Source organism: Carcharodon carcharias, chromosome 10, assembly GCF_017639515.1.
Source record: "Carcharodon carcharias isolate sCarCar2 chromosome 10, sCarCar2.pri, whole genome shotgun sequence".
Lineage (NCBI taxonomy): Eukaryota > Metazoa > Chordata > Chondrichthyes > Lamniformes > Lamnidae > Carcharodon > Carcharodon carcharias.
Window position 1 is genome coordinate 54,361,414 of NC_054476.1, and position 17,518 is coordinate 54,378,931.

The 17,518-nt window shown below is 42.2% G+C and overlaps 1 protein-coding gene across 1 annotated transcript in view; it reads right to left on the minus strand.

The window, feature by feature from the left end:
- Nucleotides 1-17,518, minus strand: part of ush1c (Usher syndrome 1C) — a 277,466-nt gene that overhangs the window by 84,363 nt on the left and 175,585 nt on the right. The window contains exons 18-20 of the mRNA XM_041198034.1: nucleotides 12,261-12,797; nucleotides 11,244-11,300; nucleotides 9,830-9,946 (exon numbers count right to left, since the gene is read on the minus strand). Coding sequence (XP_041053968.1) covers nucleotides 9,830-9,946; nucleotides 11,244-11,300; nucleotides 12,261-12,797 — 711 coding nt within the window. The remainder of the gene's footprint in view (nucleotides 1-9,829; nucleotides 9,947-11,243; nucleotides 11,301-12,260; nucleotides 12,798-17,518) is intronic.

The window sequence follows — 17,518 nt, forward strand, 5'->3', positions numbered from 1 at the left end:
TGCGCCATATGAGTGCAGTTGATGGCACCCTGCACCTGTGGGAAAGCTGAGATCTGGGCAAATCCCAGCGCTCTTGCTTCCTGGCTTTCCTGATCCTGGACGAAATGCACGAAGTTATGTGCCTTTGCGAAGATGGCTTCCGTGACCTCATGGAGGCATTTGTGGATGGAGGCTTGTGAATATCCCACAGAGGTCACCTGTGGAGTGCTGAGAGGAGAAATTGGTGTAAAAATTGAGCACTGCGGTCACTTTCATGACCACTGGCAGTGGATGCACTCCAGGTCCCTGTGGCTCCAAATCCTGTAGCAAGTGGCAGATGTGACCAACCATTTCCCTGGACATGCACAGTCTTCAGTGACACTGGTTCTTGGTCATCTGCAGAAATGACAGGCATCATCTATAGACTGAGTCTAGCTAGGAGCCGGCCAGCGACAGCTTGCTGTGGCTCTTCAGCGGCGTGTGCTAGAGTCCCAGCCGCCCCTTCTTCTTGAGGGTGCTGCTCCTCCCTCTGCTTCCCTCACTCGCTTCTCCTTCATTTCTGCTCTCTGTAAGCCATGAGGCATACAGGTAGGTCACCAGGTTCCATGTTCCTGATCTACTCCTCCAGCAGAATGAGAGAGAGAGACAGTTAAGAGCCTCTCTCGGTTAAATCTGAAGGCCCCTTAACGCATCCATAGAGTGCTGGCCACCACTTGTATGGCCAGACTTTGGTGCGCTGCATGGCTGCCCAAAATCCCACCCACCTCTGCCACACTCAAACAGCCGATTGGCAGCAGCTTTGCCCACAGGACTGCATGCTGTGCTCTCAGTTCAGGTGCAGGCATTCTCCTAGCCCACACTACAAGGCTGCACTGTTAGCTTGAACCGTGGGGGAGACTGGTCCAAACCTAAATGATGACATTGCAAGAGACAGTGAGTGCCTCCACCAGTGACTGCTCCATGGCCAGCTTTCGCAAGGAGATTGTACAACGTGCCAGTCGTCCAATTGTTCTCAGTCCACTAAAACACTTATTAGTTTGCAGTCTGTGGACGGGTGAAAAGCTCTGGTGCATTTGGTGGCACTTTCAGGCCTCTGCGTTGCTTGAGTGGGCAGACAAGCTAGAGACCCAACTCCAAGCATGTCAATGTGGCTGTGCCTGAACTGCCTCAGCTGCAGAGGGATGTCACTTTATACAAACTTTCCCTAATGCGTGGCCACTTCCCTCCCCTGCCCCCGCATGTACTTGTGCACTACCATCAACCGCAGTGTAGCCCTTGCAGCACCCTGCCAACTGCAGTGCAGTCCTTGCCCCCATCAACTCACCCCAACCACAGTACAGCCCCTACCGCCCACACCCCCAACGGCAGTGCAGCCCTTGTCCAGCACCACACTGTCAGCCAGCTAGGAGAAAGAGGCTTGCCTGTGCCCTCACCTGAATGTACATCGCCTCAACCTTGACCCTTGAGAGCCTTGCAAGCACTGTGCAACGTGCCTGTGCACTTATCCCCAAGTTCCCCTTGAAATGCAGCTCGCTACGTTCACGCCACATTGGCGTGGTGCCCGAATGATCCAGTGTGGGAGAATGATTCCGCCAAGCAGGGCTTATAATGACTTACAGATGCATGAAAATGAAGTTCCCGGTCTGTGTAGGTGGGAAACGCAGCCAGCCATTGACGGAGGAGCAGACGATTGCAAAATGCTTTCATGATGGCATGAAACTGATGCACCATCTTCATCTATATCCAACTTCCCATTAGCTAGCTCCACAGTGACAATGGAGCTCAAGTTAATACCATAAGAATATTTGTACACCTATGACTAACACCTTTTGTAGAAGATATTTTTTGAGGTGGTCATATTGTTTAAAATTTATACACCACGAGCTAACTCCACAGTCAGATTGGTTTTGTTGTAAATTAAATATTTCCAGAATGTCTTGCAGAAATGGAAAAGAACAGTACGTACCAAACCTTGAAATGCTGCACGTTTTTATATGATGTTGAGCCACTTGAATGGAGCAGAATATTTCATCTGAGAGCTGTCAACTGCCAACAGTGGCTGCTGCTATGAACAGAACCAGATCTGGGCTTTGGAACAAAACCTTTGTCTGACCTTATTAACACATCTCAGCAGCTTTGCCTTCTATCAGACAAGAAAATGGGCTTTGCATGATTCTTAGTGAAGCAAATTCCATTGGTCCTTTAGTCATAGTTACCTCCTTCAACACAATAAACTTACATTGTATATTTTACTTAAGCAAATGAAACAGCCATTTTGTCCTGAAAAGATCCTTCGAACAGCTGATATTAATGATCAATTTTTTTTTTTGGTGGTAGAGGGAGGGGTGTGGGCAAGGGGACCAGAAAAGATCCTGAATGTTGATACTAGATCTTGCATGTCCACCTTAATCACCAGACATGGCTTTGATATAACATTTCATCTGAAGAACGGCACCTCTGAAAATACACCACTTTCTCACTGTAGCATCAGCCTGATTATGCGTTCAAATAATGGAATGGGCTTCACCTTCTTCAAACTCAAAGGGAAAAGCATTGCCAACTGAGCCAAATTAAAATGAATTTTTGATAAGTATCATGCGGCATTCCAAGTGCGGATAAATAAAACAAACATTCAGTGCCACATTCTTTTGATTACTTTGCAGAGGAATAATCAAAGCCATTCTGGAAAATTTAAGATTCCAAAAAAGTTATGTGCTGTGAGCAACCAAGTTCTTTCTTCATAAAATGTGTTAGGCAAACCTTTTGACTGTAAAATTTGATTCTGTAGCACCTTTAGTTTCACTTCTACAGGGGCTGTTTTGGTTCCTAAATGGTATCCATGCATTGAGCGCAGAATTCTGATGACACCCGTGCTTGATGTCATTTTGGGGTGGTCTGTATCGTGAGTGCTAGGAATGTGCATCACAAATATGCAGACTTGGCAGATTGTGATATCAGCTAGCCTGCAATGCTGATTTAACTCCAACATTGCCACTTTTGACGTCACTGCTCCAGTTGATGCCCTCTCTTAAATTTGCAATGATAATTATATGTTCAGCAACAGGAAGAATGTCCCATCAGTGCCAATTCTCAGTTTAGCTGCTGATTAATTTCTACTGGTTTTGAGTTTGTACGAGTGTTTGGTGGTTTCTAGAGTTAGTTAAAGTTGGTGAAGTTGACAAGGAGTGATGCTGCATATAGAGAAGTCCTTGGTTTGACTTCAAAGCTTCTGGTCAGGCTACTTGCTCCCAGTTACGGGTGCGATAGTTATACTAAGCCCCTTGGTCTGATGCTTGAGAGGGAGGTGAAGCAGAGACAGCACAAAAGAGAACAAGCTGTTCAGATCAGGAGGAAAACTCTAAGCAGAAGGCCTTAACCACTCAGGTCTTCCAAGAGTACTTTTCTTGCCTCAACCTAAATCAGGAGCAATCGCAGAGCAAGGGAAGGACAATACTGCCAATGGTTGTGAAGGTTACCATGGTCCTGAATTTCTTTGCAGAGGATTGTTCCAGACTGCAGCAATCAACATCTCTAATATATCTCTGTTTGCTGTCCACTGTTGCATAAGGGAGGGGATGGTGCTCTTTATGCCAGGGGAAAGGAGTTCATTGCTTTCTCTCTTATGAGAGAGAAGCAAGTGGAGCATGTATGTGCCTTTGCCACTGTAATGGACTTCGCTGTGGCACAGAGTGCCATTGGCTGCACACACGTCTTGGCGGATGCCGATCTAAATGCAGAAATAACTGCTACCAAGTGTTCTACTCCCTGAATTTGCAGCTGGTATGTGATCATAATCAGCACTTCATGCAGGGAATTACTTGCCATCCTGACAGCAGTCAAGGGGCAATTATTCTATTCCAGCCTCGTACATCTTCAGTATTAATATCACATCAGGCAAGAGGATGGCTGTTGGGCGACAAGGTCTGTCCACTTAACACTTGGAAAATTACTCTACTGCACAGCTTAACTACATTCAGCAAGCGAAAGTATAATGAAAGCCATACAGTCACATGAAACATCATGGGGGTATATTGAATTAGGATTATTTTCAGGCACCAAGGTCTTGATTCATGATTACCCTGTGCTTGGTCCTCGTTGAGGCAGGCAGCATGCAGACCTCATGTTGCCTCCTCTTTTCAATGATTTCACTTGCAGCCAAGTGTGGAACATGCTGTCAACTGGCTGTAAGCTCAATAAGGGACATAACATAATGAGTGGCAAGCACATTTCAGCTAGTCTGCACGTTTTAAAGGCAACCTGCCCCTCTTAAGGAAAGCCATGCTCATTGCACTGAGATTGCTGCAGAGTTTCTGTGGAAGACTTAGAAAAAGACTGAAGCACAGAAGATGGAGTAACAAGCAAGGGAGAGGGCTCATGGATTTTCAGTTACTGCAGGTATAAGTACAGGATGTGAAAAGGAGGAAAAGAAATTCTGCAGGGTTGGGGGGGGGGTGGTGTGTGTGTGTGTGCCACGAAGTCCTCATGGCAAACCCTGAGAATATAATGGGACCAGCTGGCTGGGATGGTCAATTCCAAAAGTTTGGCCCTGAGGATTGGGCAGCAGTACTAGAAGTTCAATGACTTCACACGGATGGTCAAGATCAGCATTACATGACATAACACAACTGCTATACTACCACTCACTTACAATATACCACACACTATCACTTACCCATCAGCAATCTTTAGTAATCAAGACTAAACCCCAACATTCAAATATTCCACATCACCCTCAAACATCTATGAATGCCTACAGCCTTGCCTGTCCCCCGTCAGTCAGGTGCTCTTGTCTACGGTTATGCGCCACCTTGTCTTGCAAGAAAGAAAAGTGAGTTAGTGAGTGTGGTGCAATGTATTTGGGTGATGTGCCTGTCATAGTGAAATAGCTGGCAGTATACGCAAGCTGAAAGGTGTGAATATGAGGCTTGAGTAGTGCTAAGCATGTAGGGAATGTTATGTATGAGTCATGCTTGATAGAGGATGCTAGTAGGTGAGTGACATGGGTGGTGACTGGAGCAGTGTGTGAAGCTAGTTGTTGATTTGTAAGGATATAACATTTGAAGATGCATTCAGTCACTTTGATCAGTCATGTGAGGTTATTAATCTTCTTTCTGCATTGCATCCGAGTCCTCAGAACTTGACTGCTTGCATTGATTGTTTAAGTTAGCTCCTCATATTGCCTTCTCAATGCCCCTCTGGAGGGCCTCCTGGCCCTCAGTGGAAAGTAAACCTTCTCTCCTCCTGTTCATCTCCTATGCCAAAACCACCAGCGTGCATGAGGGAACCTTCGAACACTTTCTCTGCCCTGTTGCATCTTTCTCATTCCTGCTCACTGTCTCCTCTTTAAGCAGTTTCAGTATGTTCTGAAGCCAGAATGCACTTCCCCTTTAAGAAGTGCAAGTTAACTTGAAGTGGTGCTTGCCTCAGGCAAAGTCAAGCCTCCTGCTGAAGTGTGCAGCCAATCAGCGGCATATTTTTCCACTTAGAAATTGCTGAATATGATTTTCTTCATTTGCTGGCACAACTTCAAGAAAGAATATGCTTGAACAATTTTTATTTTAAAGTTGTTCACAGGATGTGGGGGTTGCTGGTAAGGCCAGCATTTTTTGGCCATCTCTAGTTGGTATTGAGAAGATGGTGGTGAGCCACCTTCAACACAACTGAGTGGCTTACCCAGCCATATTGTCAACAACCAAGATTCAACCACATTGTTGTGGGTCCAGAGTCACATAAAGGCCAGAATGGCTAAGGGCAGTAAATATTCTTTCCCAATGAACATCAGTGAACCAGATGTGTTTTTGCTTTATTATTCCAGATGTATTTAATTAATTGGATTTAAATTCCCCAACTGCAATGGTGGGATTTAAACTCATGTTTCCTGATCTTTAGTCCAGGCCTATTGAATTGCTAATCCAGAAACATAACCACTGTGTATTATACCTCTTTTCCACACCAGCAACATAAGAAACTAAGTAAATGGCTTATCAAATAAAAAAACTACCACAATTTCTGTACAAATTCATGGTATTTAGCTGAGCCCTTTTTGTATTATTAGCTGTAAGTAGACAAACATGCAGCATTCATCATCTCCACTTTCTAAAAGAAACACAGAATCTTGGCTTGAGAATGTATCAGTGATGTTTTTTCTCTTTGACAATAAAATTACAAGCTTGAAAATTGCAATTTTCAAAAGTTATTTGGCTGTGATAATATATAATGTGTGATAGGCAATCGGATATCTAATGAAACTGCTCTATAAGATTAGAATGAGTGGCACTTCAACCAGCGATTTCTTGAAATATAATCATGAAATCTTTCTTAAACCTATGGAATCATCCTACAGTCATTACTAAAAGGAATGGATGCTGAATAGTCAGAGTAACTAATGACAATTTGCATTTATATTGCACCATTAATGCAGAAGATGATTGTTAGGAAGAGGGATGCCGTGCAAAAGAATAAAAGATTAGATGGGTGTGAACAAAAAGCCTGACTAGACGGATGACTTTTTTGTAGGAAGGTCTTAAAGGAGGATAGGGAGCTGGAGGGGGTAGAATAGTTTAGGAAGGGAACCACAGATCATGGGGCTTCACCAGCTAAAAGGAAATAGAGCATGGCTGCCAGAAGTAGGATGAGGGGGTGAGGGGTTTGGGGGGGGGGGGGGAGGGGTGGGGAGGAGACATGTACCAAAGGTTGCAAACAGAAGAGAGAGTTGAGCGATGGGTATAATGGGAGGCAGTAGCGCTGATGGAGGTTAAGGAAATGGTTACGGAGAGCTTAAATACAGCAATTTTAAATTCGAAAATATGGATAAACCAGGAGCCAAAGAAGGCTATGAGGACTGGGGTAATATGTGGCCGAAACTTGGTGTAAAGGATAAGCAGCAGAGTTTTGAGTGAGCTGAAGTTTACAGTGAGTGGGAGAGAAGCAAGGAGGGCACAGGGGTAATCAAGTTTGAAGTTAACAAAGACATGAATGAGTGCTTCAGCAGCATATGTTACAGTCTGTGATGAAAAGGAGATAGGGCCAGAAACTCAGCTCAGGATTGAACAGGATACCAAGATTTCAACAGTCTGGTTCAACCCGTAACAGTGGATAGTGTTATGGGAGGGGTACAGAGTTTGAGGACTGAAGACGATGCTTAGCTGGAGGGAATTACAGCTCATCCAATCCTGGATGTTGGACAGCTGCTCTGATAGCACAGAAATGAGGCATAAAATGAGGTGGTGGAGAGAAAGAGATGTGTGTCATGTCATCAGTGTAAAAGTGGAAGCTGGCCTCATGTCTGTGGACGATGTCATCATAGACAGCACATAGAAGGGGGGGAGGAGGGGCCTAATGAGGGATATCGGGGGATTCTGAGAGCAACTACGTGGGGGTGGGAAGGGGAGCTTTTGCTGGAAATGCTCTGGCTGTGACTGGATAAGTAAGAGTATAAACAATGAAGTGAGGGCAGTCCCACTGAGCTGGACAATAAGAACATATGAGTGTCCAAAAGAGTAGGCCATGTGACCCATCAAGCTGTTCAGGAAGATCACAGTTGAACTGCTACATCAGCTGCACGGGCTGAATAAAATGGTCATCCGCTGAAGACAGATTCCGCACATGGAAGCTGGTGGCGTTCCAACTTCTGGGCCCATCGTCAGCGGGTGCCCGATAATACATTAATTGCTGCCAATTAGCGGCAAGGGCAGGTTGCAGACCTTTCATCCTGCCCAACAAATGCTGGGGGGGGGGGCAGGATATCCGGTCTGAGAGGCTGCAGGCCATGACCCGGAACAAGATCACAGCCAGTACTTTAAAGGGCCCCCTGACATGGGACAGTGTCAGATGACACAACAGTTGATCAATCTACTGGATTAACTATACAGAGATAAGATTATGCATTTTCCAGTCTAGCCAGGTGAGTGCATTTAAATTGTAGCTAATCTCTGCAAACTATGTCAATCTTCATAGGTGGAAGAAATTTTAAAAATCAGCAAGTCTCCCACCTTTTGACATTGAGGAGTTGTACATTTGTTAAATGTTTCCATACATAGATGTCAATAGTATTGGAGGGGAGAGGCGTACCAGGAAGGCCAAGGCAGCCCCCAAATTCAGTGAGGCTGCCCTCAGTGCACTCCTGCGTGCAGTTCACGATTGATGTGACCAACTCATGCTAACCACTGACAAGAGAAGGAAGCCCAGCCAGACTCATACTGCATGAGAAGAGGTGGCTGAAGAGGTCAACAGTGTGGGTGTGGTGAGAAGGATTTGGTTCCAGTGCCACAAAAGGCTCAACGGCCTCATGCGAGGTCGGCCAAGGAGAGTATGGCATCAGAATGAGCAATATTGGTCCAGTGTGCTGCAGGACTCGCTAACGAATGCAGCCCTCTAACCAAAGGATGATCCTCCTGATGAAATGATCTCCAAAAGGTTCCTCTGCTCATTCACATGAGTAGCCCCTGCAGCCACTGAAATGTTCTCTGCAAAGCTGCAACTCTGGTCTCAGCTGCAGTTCTAAAACTCGCCCAAACAAGCTTGCCCGACAAGAAATGGATTCTCCACCTATCGTGATTCTCACCCTGAAGGTGTATTATTACCTTCAGAGTGTATAATTGCTGACAGTTGGGTTGTTAATTACCTTAGTTGCCTTCTCAATTGCCAGTTGAATAATGCAGTGAGTTTCCGACTTTTTGAGTCTCCCGCCTACTGTATTATTACAAACCGGTGTGATGACGTCGGAAACGGTGACCAATGTCATCACACTGTTTATAACGCTCCATGAAGCGGCAAACACTTCTGGTCTGGGACCGTATTTTTCAGCTCCACTTTCTCCTATCCCCATATCCCTTGAATCCCTTAGTGCCCAAAAATCTGTCGATCTCAGGTTTGAATTTATCGGTCGACTAAGTATCCACAACACTTAATAGTAGACAATTCCAAAGATTTCCAACCTTCTGAGGAAAACAATTTCTCCTCATCTGAGTCCAAAATAGCTGACCTCTTATTCCGAGACCATGACCCCTAGTTCTAGGCTCTCCTGCCAGGGGAGACTGCCTTTCAGCATCTACCCTATCAAGACCTCTAAGAATTCTATGTTTCAATGAGATCACCTCTTATTCTTCTGAACTTCATCCTACTCAATTTCTCCTCATAAGACAGTGCTCTCATTGCAGGAATCAATCTAGTGAACCTTCATATCTTTCCTTAGGTAATGAGACCAAAATTGTACATAGTAATCTAGGTATTGTCTCACCAAGGCTCTATTTAATTGCAGTAAGACTTTCTTATTCTTACACTCCAACTCTCTTCCAATAAAGGCTAACATATCATTTGTCTTTCTAATTGTTTGCTGTACAGTCCCTTGACATCAATTTGTCAACCATACCCACCAACTGATTTCTCCAGGATCTTTGAGCACATTAGTTAGTTTCCAATGACAGCCCTGCACTCATTACAAAAGATGAGAAAGAGTAACATTGTACCCAATCTTAGCTCCCGAATCTTGGTCTGCCTCTTCATCCTAAAGCTCCTACCTGATCCTAGCCATTTCTCCAGATTCCGACTCCCGTGTGGTTCTGGGTTACCTTTAATTATCTAGCCTCTTGACTGGCTCTGACCCATCTCTACATTGCAGGCATAATGTAGTAGTCGCAATTCATAATACACATTTGGAATCTCAATTACAGGGCAAATTTAATTGACTGACATTAGCTGCTGGTCATACTTACAAACTCTGGCCGTTATAGACATTTGGCTGTTACATAAAAATAATCCTAACCATCGATTCCATTATTAAACAAAACAATTTAAAGACAGGGAGAGTTATGACCATTTATATAGACAGATACATTAAAATGTAACTTACCAATTCCAGTTTAACCCTTGTCTTGTTCATATGCGTAGGGCTAGGGGGCAACATTACTGGCTTGGAAGCCATCGGCCCCATTGGTCGCTTTTGGATAGGCGGGCTTGGAGCTAGTTGCTGAAGTTATATGCAGTAAAAGATGAAAAGTCATCCATGATAGATGGAAAGGGAAAGTAGAATTAACATGTAAACTAAATAGCTAGTAATATAAGTTTACTATCTAACTTTAATAAATGTGATATATTTTGAATGCACTGCCACTCAAAAGTCATATCAATCTGACCAATGCTGAATTTTGTTGTTCATATTAATTCTTGTATATATTTTTTAAATTCTTATGTTTGCAATGAAGTCCTTCTGAATAGTGCTTTACAATGGAAAAGCAGCACATTTCACCTAACCAATTATTGATAATCAAGCAATTGTTCTGTTAAAGTAATGATTGGAAAAACATGGAACAATATTGCATTGTACCTTAAAGACTAATATTTAGATGTAATTCAATGGAGAGGAAATGTGAGTATAACAGTCTTTCAATTATTATAGCTCCAAGTCTCTTTCAAACATTCTAAATGAATAAACTTTTTAACTTCTGCCAACTAATGGATTCTTTTTTAAAAGTAAATACCTCATATTTCAAATTTTGTTTATTTTATTTTTGTCTCATTTTAGCTAGCTATTATGGAAAAGGCTTACAATTCCTATAATTGAAAAAAGATGGACCAAACAGACCCAAAAACACATTACCAAACTTTAAAAATTAATCGTATTTAGCACTTTTCGTACATTTACATTCCACAAGTTTATTATTGATGCAAAGCCAAATGGCTTCACACTCAACTTGGAGAGTAAACGTCTTGTGAAGGTGTCAATCAGTATCAAAGTTGGAGTGAGTTGACCTCTTCCAGAGCCTTGCTCTGTTTTGTGCCAGTGTCAGCTTGGGCTTTGATGATTGATTCAGATTCCATGTACACGGGTGTGAGATGAAAATACTACACATCAAAGCTACAGTTGTACTTTAATTCTGCCACTGTAAAAATGTATAAGAGTTAATCTGACATTCACAATGCTCCAAATACCAGCTAATTCACCTATGTTGGCAATAAAGGGCTTGTGTATCTCTTTCAGTATCAACTCAAATGCAGGTCCGCTGTATATAGGGCACACTATCAACAACCAATACTCAAGAGCAGGAGAATATGTATTGGTCATAAATCAGTTAATCACTCGTCTGACTTCTCCAGCAAATCTTCTTTCTCTTTCTCAAAAATCTCAATCTGAAAAGTCTAAATCTCTTAGGTAAGTTCCAGTGTTGGTCTTTAATGATGTATACTATACCGCCATCAGCCTACCATTGGTGCCAAGAGTTCCCTATAATTCCCACACAGATGCACACAATAGTTTTGTCACGTACCAATGGATTATTGGATGTGGAAGAGATTCTACTAGCATGAGATATGTTCCTCACAACCTGAGACAAAGCAACACATATTCCAATCACCATTCCATATTTACATAAGCCACCATACAAATAGTAATTAGTCACTCCAAACACATGCAACTTTCAAAGTTGGGGGCATGCTAGACACATCTGGCTTTTATCAGAAAAAAGACATGCCAAAAGTAGAACTCATTCGTAATGTTTAAGGAGTATTAATGAATATATAGATTTTAAAACATGCTTTTTAACTTTTTTGAGTTTTACTTTTTATCTGATACCTAGAAACAAAACATTCACATCTATCAAAACAAATTATCTGACTGAAATTGCACACTTTACGATAGATATTCTATACTGTTGGGAAGAGGATGAACGCTATTGGTACTGACTAAATCAGTTTGTGATTTCAGCCTGCTCTATAGTTCATGACTTTTATAATCAGATATATTAATTAAAAACTGTTCAATGGAATGGGCGTTAACACACTGTGCGAGAGGATGGTGCAATGTAGGTTCGTGCCCACAGTCTTCTGTGTGCTGGATTACAAATTTCTCAATCTTTTTAAAAACTTGCATTTATATAATGCTGTACAATATCTCAGAAATAACTGAAAGTGTTACACATACAATTAATTTTTGAGATGCACTGTTGGCATCTCCAAAAATACAGCACTCTCTCAGCATTAGACTGGAATGCCATTCTGAATACATGCAAACATAATTGGGGCTTGAACCTACAGCCTTCTGATGCAGTGGTGACAGTTCTATTAATTAAGTTGATAGCTTATATTTACCAAGTGATGGTATATTTAAATAAAAGTGCTTGGTTTGTCAAGCAGTCGTTTTAGTAACCATGTAATTTTTTTGACACGGTTGCCTACCCTAGTATAAATGATTTTTGCTACTTTTAGTCTAGAAGTTTAGAAAACATGCAGTCCAGGGGGAAGATGGCACAGCAAGCATAACAGATTTCACAACATGCAGTCAATACCTTATGACTATTTGGGTATGAACGTTCACCAGTCAGGGTGTATATAGGACTATACCCAGCTTTTGAACTATAGTTGTGTCCTTCCCAGTCATTAACTGACTCCATGCCAGCATGGGAGTAATAGGTTAAGTTGTTTTCCCTCGCTTCTGGGATGGTACCTTGAGAACGAGAAAAAGCAATAGGATGAATGGGCATTGGAGCAGGAAGTGGTGGAGGCGGAGGTGGAGGTGGAGGCTGTGGAGGGAGTGGAATTGGGGTTATAGATGATGCTCTGGAGCCTATGTGTGATGGCTTTGGATGACGTGGAGTTGGTGGAGGTGGTGCAGGCTTTTTCCGTGATGGTGTGGCAGTTGGTGATGGAATCTTGGATGGCTGTGGTGATGGAACAAGATGAGATGCTGGTGGAAGAGGTGCCATTTGCTTTGCAGGCTGATCAAATTGATCTAAATTGATGTCATCAAGATCTGTGGTATGCAGCTGGAGGCCACCAGCAAATTTCCGTACAGATGTTGAAGGGGGTGGTGGTGCATTCGACACCTGTTAGTGGATAATAGGGGTTTTAAAACTGTATGATTTTCAATTTAAAAGCATAAAACAAAATTTTCACTCCAAGCTACATCAACAATCAACACTTGAAGGAATAGTCCTCTGGAAATGCTCTTCTAGACATTAATGTTTCTTTGATAGTAATTTAGAAGAAAATCTCCACTAAAATTTAAGGGTCTTGCTGATACTGTAGCAAGTTGGCCTGGGCTTTAAACAAACTTTGAACTCAAAATGGGGCCAAATATGGATGAGTTCACTCATCTTCTAAACTTGGACTAATATGGACACTTGGGACAGTTAAACAAAGAAATATGAACAAACTGTCATCTATTCTACATGGTGTATAAAACTCAGGAATATAAACGATGATGAAGTCAAATCTAAATGTGCCTGATGCATTATTTTTGCCATAATCAGAAACAAAAATGTCAACAGTAATTCATAAAAAATTTTTTTAATAGCATTACATGGGGGCAACAACTTACATAATGTTGTCACTTCCATAATATTACTGACAGACAGCTCATTGTTTCAGACAATGTGTCATTTCAGATATTATGTTAATTTAGTTTACATCGGAACACAAGATGCCTGATCCATTAACTAACGTATATCCGGATGAGTTTTTATAGAATTTGCACTTAAATTAGTGAATTGAAATATTTATTTAGGGTTCTTCTAAGAACTATAAGATAGGGAACACTAAAAATTTTAACTTCTGTTTAGCTTCAGCAGAAACCGGAAAAAATGCATCCTTTAAGGACCACCCCTGTGTCACAATTACTGGTGGTCAATATGATTTTGGAAATAAAAAGTATAATCTTATTCCAGATGTAAGCTAACAAAGTGGTATTCATTATTATCCAAAGGAATAACTCATAATCAAAGGAAAACACTAAGGTAAATGTCACCATTGTTGATGCATCAGAAATTTAATCGTCTTCTGTTATTGCTGGTTCCCCGATCAAGCTCTAAAACTGTCAAATACAGTACAGAGTTCTGCACCAAACGAAGCTGACTGAGTCAATGGACAGAATCTTGTGTTCAGCGAGCAGGGGTGGGGCCCGCTCGCTGGTGCGTAAAATGACGCACAGTGATGTTGCGCATGCGTCCTGAGGTCGCCCTGCCTCATTTAGATTTTCAGGTTAGCAGGTGCGCAGCCAAGTCGGCTGCATGCCCACCGACCTGTCAACGGCCTATTAAGGCCATTAACAAACTAATTAAAATCATTAATGGACCTGCTCATCCAACCTTAAGGTTGGTGAGCAGGCTGGGAGCCCTGGCAGGCTTTTGAAAAAGCATGAAACGTCACCCATGGGCAGGATGAGGTTTCATGAGTGATTTAAAATTCTCAGAATATTTCAAAATTAAGTTATGGACATGTCCCAACTCATGTGACAGTGTCATATGAGGGGGCATGACAGCAACATTTTTTTCTCATCTTTATTTGAAGTTTCAACTCTGAGCTGATCTCCCTGAGGCAGCACTTTGCCTCAGGAAGATCTGTGCGTTCTTTCGAAAGAGCGCACTCCTGGCTCAGAGAATCCCCCTCTGCCTGCACAGGGAGCATTCCTGGAGGATGCCATGCTGGGTGGGCCTTAATTGCCCCACCCATGTAAAATGGCAGCACATCCCCAACCAGGGGCGCCGATTGGGAACCCGCCCACCTGCTCCCGCACAACTTCCCCGACGGGGGAAAATGTTGCCCAATGTGTCAGTTCATGAGTTTTTATATTCTACACATATGCAACATTGCAAACTAAAATGAGCACCCACATTTTGAAAGTTTTCTTTATATGAATAGCTATGAGACATCCCATGAGAGATTTTTAGTTGTGCCAATATATGATCTGCCTTGAGCAATATGTTAGATTTTCTGCCTAATGACTACTCATGGGCAAAATGGGGATGACATCGGCATAACAGATCCTTGGAAACCTGATGCAGTAACTGAATCCACAGGAAGGAGATGTCCCCAAATTCATATTATTTAAGAACTTTAGCCTGTCAATCAGCTTCTTCACACTAAGTTATATCACTGTGCTGGGGAGCAGATTATTTTCATGCTGTAATGAGGTTAAGGAATTTACATGTATTTCCATGAAGGTCCTAGGTTTATGTTTCATATATTGTTTATTTTGAGATACACAAATTAGGGGGATCACAAGTTATAAACAAACAATATTTGAATTTTTTTCATGGTAAAACACCCCAAAATGCTTTACCTAATGAATTAAGAGTTATATATGTAGGTAAATACAACAGCTGTTCCACAACAGTAACATTCCACAAATGGCAATAAATGAGAAATTAATCTGTTTTAGATGGTATTAGCTGAGGAAGTAAAGCTACCAAGAACACTGGAAAATTCCCTGCTCTTCTATCAAGTGTCAACAACACCAGCTTGCATTTAAATAGGCCTTTGGTGTAGTAAAATATGCCAAGGCACTTCACAGGAGTGTGATCAGATAAAAGTGACATTGAGTGAAAGAAGGAGATTCAAAACACATTTAAGGCACATCTTAAAGGTGGAGACTGAGAGGCTCAGGTAGGGAATTCCAGGGCTTAAGGCCTAGACATCTAAAGACATAACCTGTCAATGGAGCAAAGGGAGTGGTTGTGGGGATACAGAGTTGGAGGAAGGCAAGGTTCTTGAGAGGGCTGTAGGGCTGGAGACAGTTGTAGAAATAAAGAGGGGTGAGGCAACGGACGGATTTAAACATGAGTATAAGAATTCTTAATTCAAGCTATTGCTGGATTGAAACCAAATGTAGGTCTTCAAGCACTGAAATATTGAATGAATGGGGCTTGGTGTGGGTTAGGAAAGGGCAGCAGAGCTTTAGATGAACTCAAGTGTTGGAAGCAAAAACAGAAAATGCTGGAAAAACTCAGGTCTAAAAGCATCTGTGGAGAGAAAGACAGAGTTAACATTTTGAGTCCGTATGACTCTTCTTCAGAGCTAAAGAGAAGCAAAAATATGATGAAATTTTACTGTTTAAGTACGGTGGAGCAGGTGAAGCTGGATAGTAGGCTAGCAATAGGTGGAGGCAAAGGAGAGATTGACAAAGATGTCATGAACATAAGGACAAAGGGGTGTTAATGGTAACGGTACTGGCTAAAGGAGGTGCAGATGGTGGCATTAAGATCAAAAAGCAGAATGTGGTATTAGCAGGAAGGCGTAAGCACTCTGGAAAGAACAACTTGAACAAGCGACAGATGGCCCTAGTGGGGGTGGGGTGGGGGAGGGGGCGGTGGTGAGGAAAAAAGATTGAAAATAAGATAAACGGTGGGGATAAAACAATGAATAAAAATGAAAATAAATAAAAATAAAAGTATGTGGATAAAAAATAAAAAAGAATATTGAAAAAAGGGGTCAAAAAAGGGGTGAGGATGGAGGAGAGTGTTCATGGTCTGAAGTTATTGAACTCAATGTTAAGTCCGGAATGCTGCAAAGTGCCTAATTGGAAGATGAGGTGCTGTTCCTCCAGTTTGCTTTGGGTTTCCCTGGAACAGCAGCAGGCCAAGGACGGACATGTGGACATGAGAGCAGGATGGTGTGTTGAAATGGCTAGCAACAGGAAGGTCTGGGTCAAATACTGGAAGAGTGGATGGTGCAAGGTTGAGAGGAGTGGGTTGGAAAAGTCAATTCTGAAAGTAACAAAATCTTGAATGAGGATTTCAGCAACAGAAGCGGGACATATGTGAGTGATGTTATAGAGGTGAAAGTAGGCATTCTTTGTGATGCAGGATTTGTTATTGGAACAGGTTAAGTAAGACACTGAGGTTGTGAACAGCCCTGTTCATTCTGAGACAGTGGCTGGGGAAGGTAATGGAATTGATAGCAAGGGTATAGACTTTGCTGTTGGAACTGAAAACAATGGCTTCAATTTTCTTAATATTCAACTGGAGCAAACTGATGGTTCATAATAGACTGGATATTGGACAAACAGTCTAACAAGAGTGGAGTGGTTGAGAGAGATGTTGAAGAAGTTGCAGAAAGGGTGGTGGGCACTGATTTGGAAGGTTTCAGCAATTCAAGAATTGGAAATGAAAGGTATCATGGACATAAACAGTAGTAGGTTGCAAGAACAAAGAAGTGAAGGATGGGTATTTTTATGAAGGAGATTATAATGGAAGCTTTGAGTGAAGGCAGTATCTGAGGAGCAAGAACTACGTACAATATCAGCTAGCATGTGAGTCAGGAAGGGAAGTAGGGTGGTCAGCAGATAATGGGTGTGATGTAAAGGGAGCAAGAGGTGGATGTTATGGACAAATTAAGTTTCGAGACGGCATGAGAGGGGAAAGGAGAAAAATGAGAAATATGTGGGTTCAGGGCTGGGGTGGGGAACAATTCATGGGGATGAAGCAGCATATACAGTCTGTTGGATGATTTCAGTGGTGGGGAAAAATAGGACCATGTGCTGCTCTCACATGTTGGAGGTGAGGATAAATGGAACAGGGCAGAGACATTTAAGGAGTTGGTTGGTCACTGAGAAAATAGTTTTTTTTAGGATGATCCTGGAAGTAGTCCACAGTTTTGGCAGAGATGAATCTGGCCTAATTGTCCTTGATGTAGGCAAAACTGGTAGAATGCTTTGAAAATTAAATGCTAAGTTTAATAAACTAAATAAACTGAAAAATAACCCAGGTGTGAAATTGGATTTCATCTATATACCAGCTGTTTTGTGCTACAACCAAAGATCAATTACACT